Consider the following 13,453-nt stretch of genomic DNA (forward strand, 5'->3'; position numbering starts at 1 on the left):
TAAACGCAGACTCCGTGATTTCTAGTGGCTAGCGGTGCGGTCGCTAGCAGCCAGTGGCTAGCGCTGCCGAAATGAAGGCTACCGCTGCCGCAAGTTGAAGGCACCTATCGGGGGTCGCTACCGTCGCACTGGCGTCTTGTCAGCGTTACGATGGATCCCGTTCCCGAACCCGACGACGTAGTTCTTGCAAAAACTCTGGCCTGCATTTCAGCGACCTCAGCCCCACAGAGCATGCGATGCTTTTGAGGGAGCACGGTTAGGTTAGGCGCCGGCGGGTCGTTTCCCCCTTCCGCCGTGAGCAGCCATTGCAAACAAAGTATCATAACCTCAGTGCAGGGAGTCGCGAGGGGCCAGGACAAGGTCCGCGTGTTGGGCCCATCGGAGGCTGGCCGGGGCTTTGGGGCCAACGGATTGTGATTCCTTGAACGGTGCGGCTGCATGGTGCAGCAGGCGGCGTCGAGGTCTCCCACAGTTGCAAGGGCCAAGTTATTTATTTATTTATTTTTTTGCCAGAAAAAACGGATGGGTGCTCAAGGGCGGTCGCGCTTAAAGTTGGCGGCTTGAAACTAAAGCCGACGCACGACGCTTCAACGGCTTCCCCTAGATCGAACGGGTCCACTGGATCAGGCTCTCTCCCCCACTTGTATATACCTTCAGATGTGCACTGTGAATGGATTAAATTAGCCGAGCTCCAACGGCGGCGGCTGGCGCACTCGGCGCTAAATATAGACATGCTCCAAGTCTCCGCCAGTGCAGTCAGAGTGCGCCGAAGCTGCCGAACACGTCAGCGGTCAAGCGCAGATGGAGTATAGAGGGTCTCGCTTTGGCCGACATGACATCGCTGTGCAGCGCATGCGCGCGTTACGCCGGAGCATAAACACACCTTAACAGAGCCTGCGCTAGACCACTAACCAACGTATTCGGTGGCGGCATCTATGGGAGCCACTGAAACCCCCCGCCCACTCACTGAATAATAATAAAAAAAATCCTGTGCTGAGGCTCGGAATCGAACCAGGGCTTTTGGCATTTGAGGTGGAGACGCTACCACTCCGCCATGACGGCTCATGGTATAACCATCAATAGAGGCGCATCTAGTGAATGCACTCTTCCGATGCAGAAATCTCCGTGCTTTCACTACGTATATCCTGGCCTGAAAGAGCTAGGCCATCAGCAATTTTTCTTAACTGCCTTGTACCTAGTCTCCCGTCCCTAATAAACGATTTCCGTTAAGTAGTTTGAAGTTGACTGGCACAGCCGGGAACGTTTCGCCGGGCGAGCGTGCGAAGACACAAGTGCTGCCTTGTACGATCACCGACCATCGTGCCATCATAATTTTTCACTGACCGTGGCGATCACCTGACAAGCCTTAACAGGCTCCTTCAAAGGTTAATTAGCACTTGAAGCGGCACCTGGAGTTCCTCTGCTGTTCGGCGCTTGTGAATCGAGGCGCATCAAAAACAAAACCACGGGGCACGCAAAACTCATAGACGCGAAGTGCCATAACAAATCGAAACTCTCCTGGCCACCTGTGGCGCCACCAAGCATCGGTTTTTTTTTGCTTCCAACATTCAGGTTGTCTTTTGTCTGCCTTCCTTGTGTGATAAAAGTGCACTATTGGTTTTAAAACAAAACTTACTTCAATATTGAACCGCGCAACCTTCCTTTGTCAGCCTCAGAGATTCGCAACCCCATGTAGGAAGAAAAATTCCTCCAAGGTGGCGTCTCTTGTCCTATGACGTCACCACGCTTGTACTTGCGAGATTGGCCTGTGGCGGCGATACCTGTATTTTGGTTCTTGCTTTCTTCTACCTTACAAGAGCTTTGTTTTCAGTAAGAGCGCCGCTTTTGTGATCAGGAGCTGGTATTCTATCGATACAAGCCAACTTCAATTTCTCCTCAGTGTTTCTTTAAGCAGATGCATTCCCTTAACGCCTCCAGCACCTCGCTACCAATTGTTAACTGCTGTTTCCTTGCGAGACTGTTGAACATTACTTTGGTTTTCTACATGTTAATTTTTAGACCCACCGTTCTACTCTGCCTGTCTAACTCATTGATCATGCTCTGCACTTTACGTCCTCAGTCACTTACCAAGGCAATGTCATCAGCGAATCGCAAATTACTTAGGTATTCTCCATTAACTCTTATCCCCAACCATTCCCAATCCAGGCCTCGGAACACCTCCTGTAAACAGGAGGTGAATAGCATTGGTGAGATCGTATCTCCCTGCCTGACACACTTCCTTATTAGAATTTTATTGACAATTTTATAGAGGACTATGGTAGCTGTGCAGCCGTTATAGATATATTCCAGTATTCTTACATAAGGCTCTTCTACACCCTGATTACGCAACGACTGCATTACAGCTGAGGTTTCCACTCAGTCAAATGGTTTGGTTTATGGGGGTTTAACGTCCCAAAGCGGCTCAGGCTATGAGACGCCGTAGTAAAGGTCTCCGGAAATTTCGACCACCTGAGGTTCTTTAATGTGCACTGACATCGCACAGTACACGGGCCTCTAGAATTTCGCCTCCATCAAAATTCGACCGCCGTGGCCGGGATCGAACCCGCGACTTTCGGGCCAGCAGCCGAGCGCTATAACCACTCAGCCACCACGACGACCCCACTCAGTCAAATGCTTTCTCGTAATCAATGAAGGCTATGTACAGGGGTTGGTTATATTCTGCGCATTTCTCTATCACCTGATTGATAGTGTGGATACGATCTATTGTCGAGTATCCTTTACGAAAGCCTGCTGATCATTTGGTTGATTAAAGTCTAAGGCTGCTCTGACTCTATTAGCGATTACCTAAGTAAATACCTTGTAGGCAGCGGACAGTAACCTGACCGGTCGTAATTTTTCAAGTCCTTGATGTCTTCTTTCTTGTGAATTAAGATAATGTTAGCGTTCTTCCAAGGTTCTGGTACGGTCGAGGTAATAAGGCATTGCGTATACAGGGCGGCTAGCTTTCTAGCACAATCTCCCCTCCATCCTTCAACAGATCTGCTGTTACCTGATCCTCACCAGCTGTTTTTCCCCTTTGCATTGTTCCTAAGGTTTTCTTTACTTCCTCTTTCGTGACTGGCGGGATGTCTCACTGCTGTGCACTACCGCCTCTCTCACTAACGTTCCGGTTACATTGGCTACTGTACATATTTGTGCAGAACTCTTCGGCTACTTTAACTACCTTATTCATATGGCTAATGACTTTCCCCTCCTTGTCTCTTTAACGCGTACATCTGGTTTTTATCTATTCCTAGTTTCTTTTTCACCGCCTATAGGCTACCTCCATTCTTTAGAGCATGCTCAATTCTCTCCATATTAAACTTCCTTATGTCGCCCACCTTGCGCTTATTTATTAACTTTCATTGTTCTGCCAGTTCCATTCTGTCTGTGGGTTGGACACGTTCGTGCTTTAGCGTTTGATCAAATCTTTCGTCTCCTAAGGTAGCTTTCCGGTATCCTGTCAAACCATCTACTTCTACTGCGCCCTCCGTAATGATAGCTGTCAGATTATTTTCATAGTTTGAACACTAAGCTCGTCTTCCTCAGTTAAAGCTTAATATCTGTTCTGCAGTGATATCCTGAATTCCTATACTTTCCCTCTTACCGCTAACTCGTTAATGGGCTTCCACTTCTCTAGTTTCTTCCATTCCCTCTTCAAGTCTAAGCTAATTCAAGATCTTACTATTGTGCAGTCAATACAACGCAGCTTTTCTAGGACCTCCACATCTTGCACGATGCCAGAGTGAGCGCATAGTATGAAGTCTTATTTCATTTTGAAGCGTAAAGCTTCAATACGCCAGCTTTTTGAGCCGTGAGCTTTGACCTTGAATGTAGCTAGAGGTCAGTGCAGCTGCAAGTTTCACATAGAATGCAGCTAGAGGTCAAACCATGAGCATAACTGGTGGTAGTCAGGTTCGACACATGGCGTCAGCTACAGTAGCGACACCAGCGCCTGTTACACCAACCATCCTGTTTTTGACCACTGATCTTTAGCCTTGAACTTCGACCTTGACCCTTGGTCAAGTGGGAAAGCATCTGCCGGCATCGCATGCTCAGGGCATCAAAGTGGGTTCTGCATAAAACGCCGGTGCACTTTGGCGCGTTCAGCGGAACGCTACGTGTGATCGATGCGATGCCTGCCATGGAGAGCGGCTGATGTGCGCTATCACCCAATTGCAAAGAGGAGGAAAAGAGGCATCCCAGGTGTGCTGCCTACTCCCTCCGTGATGTCACACACCTTGACAGAGCGGAGCGGGAAAGCGTCAGTTGGAATCGCATGCGCAGGGCATCGAAGTGGGTTCTGCATAAAACGCCTTTGATGCGTTTGCACTTTGGTGCATTCAGCCTAACGCTAGGTGTGTTCGATGCGACGCCTGCTGTGGAGACAGCCAGTCGCTCGACCACAAACGTATCCAGGGAGATGCAGCTTTTCGCTTTCGACCAGGGTTAACCAGAGCTAAACCACCAGCAATTTTTTTAGTCTCCTCACTGGGGCTCTTCCATGTCCATTTCCTCGTACATGCAATTGCGTAACTACTTGTGCTCCTTCAGCCACAGGCAGCTATGCTGCCTTGTGTGCTGGGAGTTGGGGCTCCTCAAGCTGTCGTCATAGCTTTTACCTGAGCTCCTTGCAACATTCTCTTGTTGGAGGATATAATTTAAATTTCAATTCATTTCCCACACAAGCTCACCGTCATCATAGAACTGGACGTAGAAGGACAGGTCTGGCTTGACCTCTGTAAGAACCACGTTGCGGTAGTTGCCCTTGCGGTCAGTGATCACCTCCTGGGGCTTGGTCTCCTCGGCCTCTTCGTAGTCCTCCCACATCTGCACAGGGAGGATGGTGCAGCAGTTGTTCCACGTGTTTTGCACATCTCGCATTGGTAGTTTTTACCAAAAGTGGCACAGAAGTTGATCACTCCTATAAATGACATGAGCACGCACTTCTGGAACACTCCAGAAATGAAAAAAAAAAAACAAAACAAACCATGCAATTCAGGCTTGAGGAAGAACGTCTGGTTGCTACGCTGATCATCACAAGTACCATTGGGGGCCCAACCGATTTGTGAGGACCAACAGAAGTTGGCCTGTATTGAAAGGATGTTGCACTCGAATCGCAAAGAGAGCACTCTCACCGAAATTGGAGATTAAAAAACGAAACACAGATGTCGCCAGCATCGACCGATTTCTCAAGTGCGCCAACACAGACATTTGGCACAGATCCCAAAGGCTACACTACCTACCTATCTTGGGCTACCCACTGCTCCTCTGGAAAAGTACCTGCGCCATGGCTGATGACTTGCAGTTCAATTTTTAGAACACATTAGCTCTACTGGTCTGGTCACGTTTCGAGCCTCAGTTATGCGGATTCCACGGATAGAATCCAAGACAGCAGCCTCCACAGCAAAGACATTGTATCCCAGTGGTTGCCATGGAAACCGAAGTGGTTACATAATGGAATAAAACAACAGGCAGAAGAGTGATGCACGAGAAACACAACTCAAAACTAAACTACCACAACTCAAAACTAAACTACGTTGTTCCAGTATATATATACCTGTCTGGCAGGTGCCAAAGTTGAGCCACTTAGTCGCGACATTTGTGTAAAATTTGTGGGCCAACCGTTTGCCGCAGAATATTCCGGATGGTGGCATAAGATTCAATGTTTCATGCAGCATAAACTTACTAGTTAAGTTACAGCCTAGTTAGCAGCAGGGATTCAAACCAGCAACCTATGTACTCCTAGTTCTATATCTTTACGAATCTTCATAAGAATACTGCGGCTCAACCGTTTGTTGCGGAGTGTTTGGTGTGGTGGCATAAGAATTTGCATTTCGTGCAGCATAAACTTATTAAGTGAAGTTAGAGTCTAGCTCGTGGCAGAGATTTGAACCAGTGGCCTATGTTGGGTGTGTTAAAGCTCGATATTCGACCGCTGCCTCAGCATCGGTTCATTTTTTTGTTAGCGGAACCTATTTTCAAACGTATATACATGCCTATCTTTCAGGAAATACATAACAGTTGGGTATTCGCGATTTTAAAAACGATTTTTTCGTCCTTTTTTTCGTCACGTTGACCAAGAAAGCGCGTGCATATTAATGTGGTCTACTGTTTCGAAAACTTTCAAAAATTCATTGCTCTGAGGTTTTTCATCAGAAACACAAGTTCTGGTATCGGATTAGAATTTCGTCTTGTTTGTAGTACATTTTTCAAACACTACGGCTCTTGCTGTTGCTCTTTTTTCAAAGGAACTTTTGACAAATAAAATGGTTTTTGGAGACTTTACTGGCATTTTCCTCATAACATTTTTGGATGTCTGTGTGCCTTTTTCTCGGAAACTATAAGGCATAAGCAAACACAATTTTCACATATTTAAATCAATGCCATTTACATATCTGGTACTAGAATCAACAGCCTAAGTTCATTTGTATTTTTCTGACTAAACAAAACCACTAATAGGTGGCAGTTTTATTGCATCGACAAAGAAAAAAAAACATAACCTAGTTTTCATTTGAAGCGCATAATTTTTGTATCAGTTGTGTACAGCACTGGCTGCTACTCTTGAACAAAATTTCAACACTCTGTAGGTAGTAGATTTTAAGAAATAGGTACATTAGTCGAAAAAAATAATACTAGTAAAAATTTCAATCTAGTTTTGCGCTCAATGCAAGCTGCATCTAACTGAGAATTCTTGCAAATTTTATAGCCATGGCTTTTATTACAACTGCTGTTTGAAACTCATTTTCAAAGTCTCACCCTACCTTGAATTGAGGACAGCACAGTGAGGTACGAAAAGAAAAATGGCACAATGCAAGATTAAGGGGGGAAGCTGGTCTTAAAAGAAAATTTAATCATAGTCCCAATTATGAAGTTTTCAGAGAACATACTATCTGTGTGCAGATTCCAAATATGCCATTTAATTTCATTATTTAATTTGTTACCGAGAGCTTTCAGAAATTCTGTGGCCAGGAACTTGCTAAAATGCGTGCCATTACTTTTTCATGACACCAAGGAATGCAATAAGGCTAGAACTGTCATCCTGCCTATCAAAAGAGCCGAGTTACAAGCTCCGAAGTTGCCACTCTAGAAACAGGAATACACATTTTCCTTCCGTTTCTGAACTGAAGTGTCACGTTCAAAACTCCATGTGACTCATGTTCTATGATAGGCAGGATGAGAATCTTACCCTTAGTGCATTCCTTGATGTCAAGACAAACCGATGACATACATGCCAGCATGTTCCTTGCCACAAAATTTCTTAAAAGCTCTTGGCAAAAAAAAATTACATCACATAAGTGCACAACGACTAGTTATACTCTAAATTAAATGACATATGAAGAATCGGCTAACAAGAATACATGTTCCCTGATGATTTCAGAATTATGACCTCATTAATTAAAATTTTTCTTCTATGACCAACTTCCCCAATTAAGTGACAAGAAGAGAGAGCAGAGTGGGTCGAAATCAAGAAGGGGAAATGGGCATGTGGTGCGATGGGAGACAACTGATGGGCCCTTATAGGGTAATGGAGGGGATACCAAGGGAAGGCAAAGTGTAGCAGGGTGTGGCAGAAAGTCAGGGGGATGACGATGATATTCACAAGTCTGCAGGGATGAGGTGGCCGCAGCTGGCACAGTGCAGTAAAACCTCGTTAATTCGGATAATTCGGACTGCTGTCGGAGTCCCACCAAATGTCTATGCAAATCTTTGTTGACAGACGCTCACTTATTCGGATGCCATGGGGCACACATCTATTAATTCGGAAGAGCCACCGAAGGGCGCTGTGTTGAGGTATGACGTGCTCGACAGGCGGCTGTCCAAATATTCGTTCACAGGTTTGAATTGCATATCACGTTGTCTACCGAGCACCTATGACGTACACAGAAAGGCAGGAGCGGTGACAGTCTGCAGGTTCCCGTCAAGAGGCTGACAGTCTGGCTGCGTGGTTTTGTTTTCAGAGCTTACCTGCCAGCCTGCAGCAATGGCAGCTCTCAGCTGCACATATCAGCAAGCCAGCCAAGCCACGCACCGCTTGATACGACAACTTTCTTGTCGCTGATCTTTTCTGTTTGTTTTTCACAGGTGTCTTGTTGCTCCAGCGACAATCCACGCTTCCCTCAGTTCTGTCCGAGTGGTTTTTTCGTTTTTCTAGAGTGCCTAACTCCACGCTCGCCACGTGCTGTTCACCGTTTCTGTTGTGAAGAATCTTAACTTGTGATGCCACAACCAAAGAAGCTCTAGTGCTACCGTTTCACACACTGTAAGAAGCCGAGAAGACCCTTATCATAGTGGCGCACTTCTGCTTCCGACACTCCCAATAGCGTGCATGAATTAGAGCATGTCACGGAACTGCAAGAAATTGCTGCTGTCGCGCAGTTTTCACCTTAAAAAGGGGTAACAATTGTCTAGGTTCCCAGCAAATGAATTTCACTTTCATGCAAACTGTTTTTGGCAGTTCGGGAGGGCCATTCGATAAATCAACATTTACACAATTTGGACATTTCAACCCCCCCCCCCCCCCCCTTGAAGTCTGAATTAACAATGTTTTACTGTACAACAGGATAATAAAATGGATATGGAAGAGGCCTTTTTCCTGCAGTGGGCGCAGTCAGGCTGATGATGATGAAACAGCTAAGGCTACTATATGTGCAACGTGAGGTTAGAAAAAAACTCTCTTGTGCTAACCGACCACAAATATGAAAATTTCAGTTTGTTCATAACATTTCGTTCTCTTAGGAACCAAACTCACGATACGTCTACTATTGCTTTTCTCCCAAGAGCAAGATGGAGAGGAAAGCAATGCATTTGTTGCAAAATATTGTGAAATGCTGTGCTTTTATTAGTTTCACAAGCATTCTGCAAGAAACTCGGATGCCACTTCCTGTGGCCGTTTCACCACAGAAATCGCACAGGCTTTCTTTGTTTCATGAGAATGTGAAGAGTGTATGTCCAATTTGAGGGTGGGATAAACAGTCGTCGACCAATTTTTCCGACTCGAAGGGACCTGAGAAATGGTCTGAATAATCGAACAGTCCGGAAAATCCGTGAAGTACAGAAACATCAGTTTATTGAGATGAAATCGGCTTAAAAAAGTCACTGATTTTACCTTGTGGCAAATTTTTCTTGCTGGTGACGATTTGTGCCTGTATTTTTGCCAAAGCTAAGCTTTCACTGTACACGCTAGAGAGCAAGGTCGCGGCGTTTAGTTGAATACAGTAGAATCTCGTAACAACGAACTTCACGGGACCGCCGAATTTAATTCGTTGTTTTGAAATATCGTAGTACTGAAAAACCATTATTTTCATGTCAGTAATGCATCACAATAACTAATATTTTGTACCTTGGCAGCAGATTTACGTGTTGGTAAGTAAATAATAAACGATAACGCTGGGCACAGTTTAAGTACAATTTATTGCTTGAAGAAGTCTGTTATCTTCTTCTGGCGAGTAGACGACAAGCGCTGCAGGACCAAGGCCTCGACATCCTCGACCTTCCTGTGCATGTCATCGGGAACATCTTGGCAGCGCCCGAGGGATGATAGGGTCATCTCTAGAAAGACTAGTGGTGAATTCCAATCGCAGGCCCGGAGCGGTCTGCACGCTATGTGACAGAGCGCCTGAATCCGGTGCAGAGCGCGCGACCTGAAATTGCGATTGGAATACACTTGCTCTGGCCAGAGCATGTAGGGCGCTGCTGAAAAAGAACGTCACTCAAACTTCCGGTCGGATCCACCGATTTCGGTGGAGCAGTCCCAACTGCTCCAAGGAGCTATCTAGGCTCGGCAACCGCTCCCGGTTTACGATTGGAAGACGCGATCCGTACCTCAGATATGCGTTTGGAATACATTTCCTCCGAATAGAGCAGGAAACATTGCTCCAGAAGTGCTCCAACTCTGTGATTGGAAGTCACCATAGGACATCCGAGCCGGAAACAATCTCTTCCTTTTCTTGCGCTGACCCAGTGTTGGCATCGTCTTCATTGCTACTACATTCTTCTTGCTCATGCACTTGATTCACGATGTCTTCGGTGGTGAGCTCCGCGGATGTAGCCGCCGCGCTGTCGCTGTCCACATACAGTAAAACCTCGATAATTCGAACTCGGTTAATTCGAAATCCCGGATAATTCGAAGGTTTTCTGCGGTCCCGTGTTTTCCAATGTAAATTTGGCCGGATAATTCGAACAGGTGGCCTGCGCCAGCCCGGTTAATTCAAAAATTTGGGGTGCTATGCGGCAATGCCTGATCCATGTTTCGCCGCAAACCCGGCGAAACGACGGCCCTACAGAGCCGCGAGGCAAAGCCACATAGCAACGGCGATGATTTGTAGGCGAAGCGCCCCAGCCGGAGCACTCTCGGCACAAAAATCGGTCCGCAGTGCACCTCGCGGACCGCCGAAACGCGCGCCTGCAGAGGAGAAGACGTGCTTCACTGCAGCGCGGCGGGCATACCAGTTTTTATCACGTGATCTCGAGCCCACTCCGTCCCATGGCGTGCCTCGTCCACTTTTCCCCCGTGCTTCCGACGCTGCAAGTACACCGCCACCACCGCCACACAGGGACGCAGGTCTCGCCTGCGCCATTTCTTTGTGTTGCGCGCCGCGTTTGGGGGTCGGCTACTGTGCCGTTGTTTTTTGCGGGGACTGTGCAGAAGTGCTAGCATTTTGACCGTAGCAGTGGACGAAATGCCAAAGTACGAGACTTTAACGCTGCAGCAGAAGTTCTGCTTGATCCAGGAAGCAGGCAAGAGCGCTTGTTCGAAGACCGAGTTGGCCAAAAGGCATGGCGTGCCCCTCTCGACGTTGTCCACAATATTGAGCAACAAGTCAAAAATACTAGAGGCTTACGGCAAGACATATTCTTCGAAGCGGTCACGAGTGCGGGCTCCCACGTATCAAGATGTGGAATCTGCTCTGCTTCGCTGGCTGCAGAAAGCAAACGCAGCCCACCTTCCCGTCAATGGAACGCTACTGCGGGAGAAGGCCAACGACCTAGCTCTACAACTTGGGCACGAAGAATTTAAGTGCAGTAATGGATGGTTTTGCCGTTTTAAAGAACGCAATAATTTAACCTTTCTGACCGTCTGTGGTGAGAGCGGCAGCACTAACGAGAGCGTTGTCGAAGATTGGAAAAACCACACATTGGCGCCGCTGCTTAGCGAGTACGGTGCAGACGACGTTTACAACCTTGATGAGGCTGCACTTTTTTATAAGATGCTGCCAACAAAAACATTCGCAGTGAAGAACACCGCCATCAAGGGTAGGAAACAGGCCAAGGACAGGATTACTGTGCTGTTTGGCGCGAACATGTGCGGTAAACACAAGCTGCCTCTACTGGTTGTCGGGAAGACGGGGAAGCCTGGATGACAGGTGCAATATTTGAGGAGTACGTGCGGCAACTTGACCGCAAGTTCGCGGCCACAGGCAGGAATGTCCTGTTTGTCGTCGACAACTGCCCGGCACATGGCGACATCCCACATCTCCAGGCCATCAGGATGGTATTTTTACCTCCGAACACCACTTCGATCTCACAGCCGATGGACCAAGGCCTCATTCACCACACTAGGAAGATTTATCGGCACCACCTGCTCAAGCGCATGCTCCTTTGCTACGACAATGGCAAGGAGTACTCCATCGACCTCCTTGGAGCCATATGCCTCATGGTGTACGCTTGGAAACAAGTGGAGCCCGCATTGATCAGGCGTTGTTTTGAACACGCTGGTTTTTCCAGTGAAAGCACCGTTGATGCCGATGCAGACTACCCATGTGCTATGCTTGACGAAGAAGGAGCAGAGTATTGCGACCGCATCAATGCACTCTGCGCAGAGGAGGGTGAGTCCAACACAGTCGGCTTTGCCGAGTATCTCAACTTTGAGAGCGAAGAGCAGACAGGCTACTCTGATTTGGAGAGTGAGATTACTGCTGTTACGAACAAGCGCGATGACAGCGACAATAGCGACGACGACACCGACGAGCCTCCCCGAGCACCTGCACTCGGTGAGGTTATCGGATCACTGAACGTTATCCGCAGTTTCGTTGAGTGCCACGGTGGAAGTACAGAGATGTTTCACCTAGTTGGCCAACTCGAGAGCATGACCTTCGGAGCCGCAAACTACCGGACGCGGCAAACCAGCATCTCTGATTATTTTCAGTAGTAATTCAAAATATGCCAAATAAAGGTAGCACGTTCCTGCAACGAATTTTTCTGCCTAAGTCGTATTTCTTGGTGTGTTCGGTTAATTCAAAAACCCGCTTAATTCGAAGATTTCTCGCGGTCCCAATGACTTCGAATTAACGAGGTTGTACTGTAATTGCAAAGTCGCTGTCCACATAAGTCGTTGTCCACAGTAGTTGCCCAGCCGCAGACGTTTTCTTGAGGGAGCCAGCTGCGACTCTCGATGTTGTTTTATGATCTTGTCCCGATCTTTGAGCATTGTTGCCATTGTTGACGGTGTGATGTCAAGCCCCCTGCGCAAGCCCACTTGCTTTTTTCCCGCATAACAGCTGTGACAGAATGTCCGCTTTTTCTTTAAGCGAAAACTGGCGTCGCTTCTTTTTAACGCGGGGGCCAGGAGGACTCATTGTCAGCAAAGCTAATGCACAACACAATCACAGCTCCGATAACTTTGCAGATCCTACCGTTCGCTGTCAACATGGTGACACTGCGACGATTGCGAGATTAAATTACATACGTTATTCTGAAATATTCGGTAATCTGAAATTCGTAGTACTGAAAGTTTTTTACATTGAAAATATAGGCATTTTGGAAGGGATTTAAAAAAAAATCGTAAATCTGAAAATTTCGTTAATTTGATGTTCGTAGTAACGAGATTTTGCTGTACTTCCTGATGGACCCGGCAGCACCGGCGTGGCCATGTTGTCCACAACCCGAGTGTGCACCTCACCGCTCGTCAAACACACGCAAAGACAAGGCACTTTTCGTTCAAAGCGGTGGAACCGTCGGACGCAATCACAAAACGGCGAACGGACGTAACTTCGTGAAGACGAAGCGCTACTCGGTCGACGCAGTCGGAGAAATCCAAGTGACGAAACGGTGAATGACGAACGTATGAGACCCGCCGCGGTGGCTCAGTGGTTAGGCAGCTCGGCTACTGATCCGGAGTACCCGGGTTCGAACCAGACCGCGGCAGCCACGTTTCGATAGAGGCGAAACGCAAAGGTGCCCGTGGGCTGTGCGATGTCAGTGCACGTAAAGATCTCCTGGTGGTTGAAATTATTCCCGAGCCCTCCACTATGGTACCTCTTTCTAACTTTCTTCTCTCAGTCCCTCCTTCATCCCTTCCCTTAATACGCGGTTCAGGTGTCCGCCGAGCCCCAACAACCAATTTTAATTGTGTGAGACAAGCGAAAACTGCCCGCGACAACCTTGGCGACAAAAGCAAGTTGACGGCGATGACAATACGACTGCCACCTCGAAGTGTCAGAGATCGCAGGGA

The 13,453-nt window shown here is 47.4% G+C and overlaps 1 protein-coding gene across 1 annotated transcript in view; it reads right to left on the reverse strand.

Annotated features, from left to right (window-relative positions):
- Tudor-SN (Staphylococcal nuclease domain-containing protein 1) overlaps positions 1-13,453 on the reverse strand; it is a 69,433-nt gene that overhangs the window by 24,274 nt on the left and 31,706 nt on the right. Inside the window, exon 9 of the mRNA XM_077637119.1 lies at positions 4,695-4,830. Within this exon, the coding sequence (XP_077493245.1) occupies positions 4,695-4,830 (136 nt within the window). The remainder of the gene's footprint in view (positions 1-4,694; positions 4,831-13,453) is intronic.

Source organism: Amblyomma americanum, chromosome 9 (assembly GCF_052857255.1).
Source record: "Amblyomma americanum isolate KBUSLIRL-KWMA chromosome 9, ASM5285725v1, whole genome shotgun sequence".
Taxonomy (NCBI): Eukaryota; Metazoa; Arthropoda; class Arachnida; order Ixodida; family Ixodidae; genus Amblyomma; species Amblyomma americanum.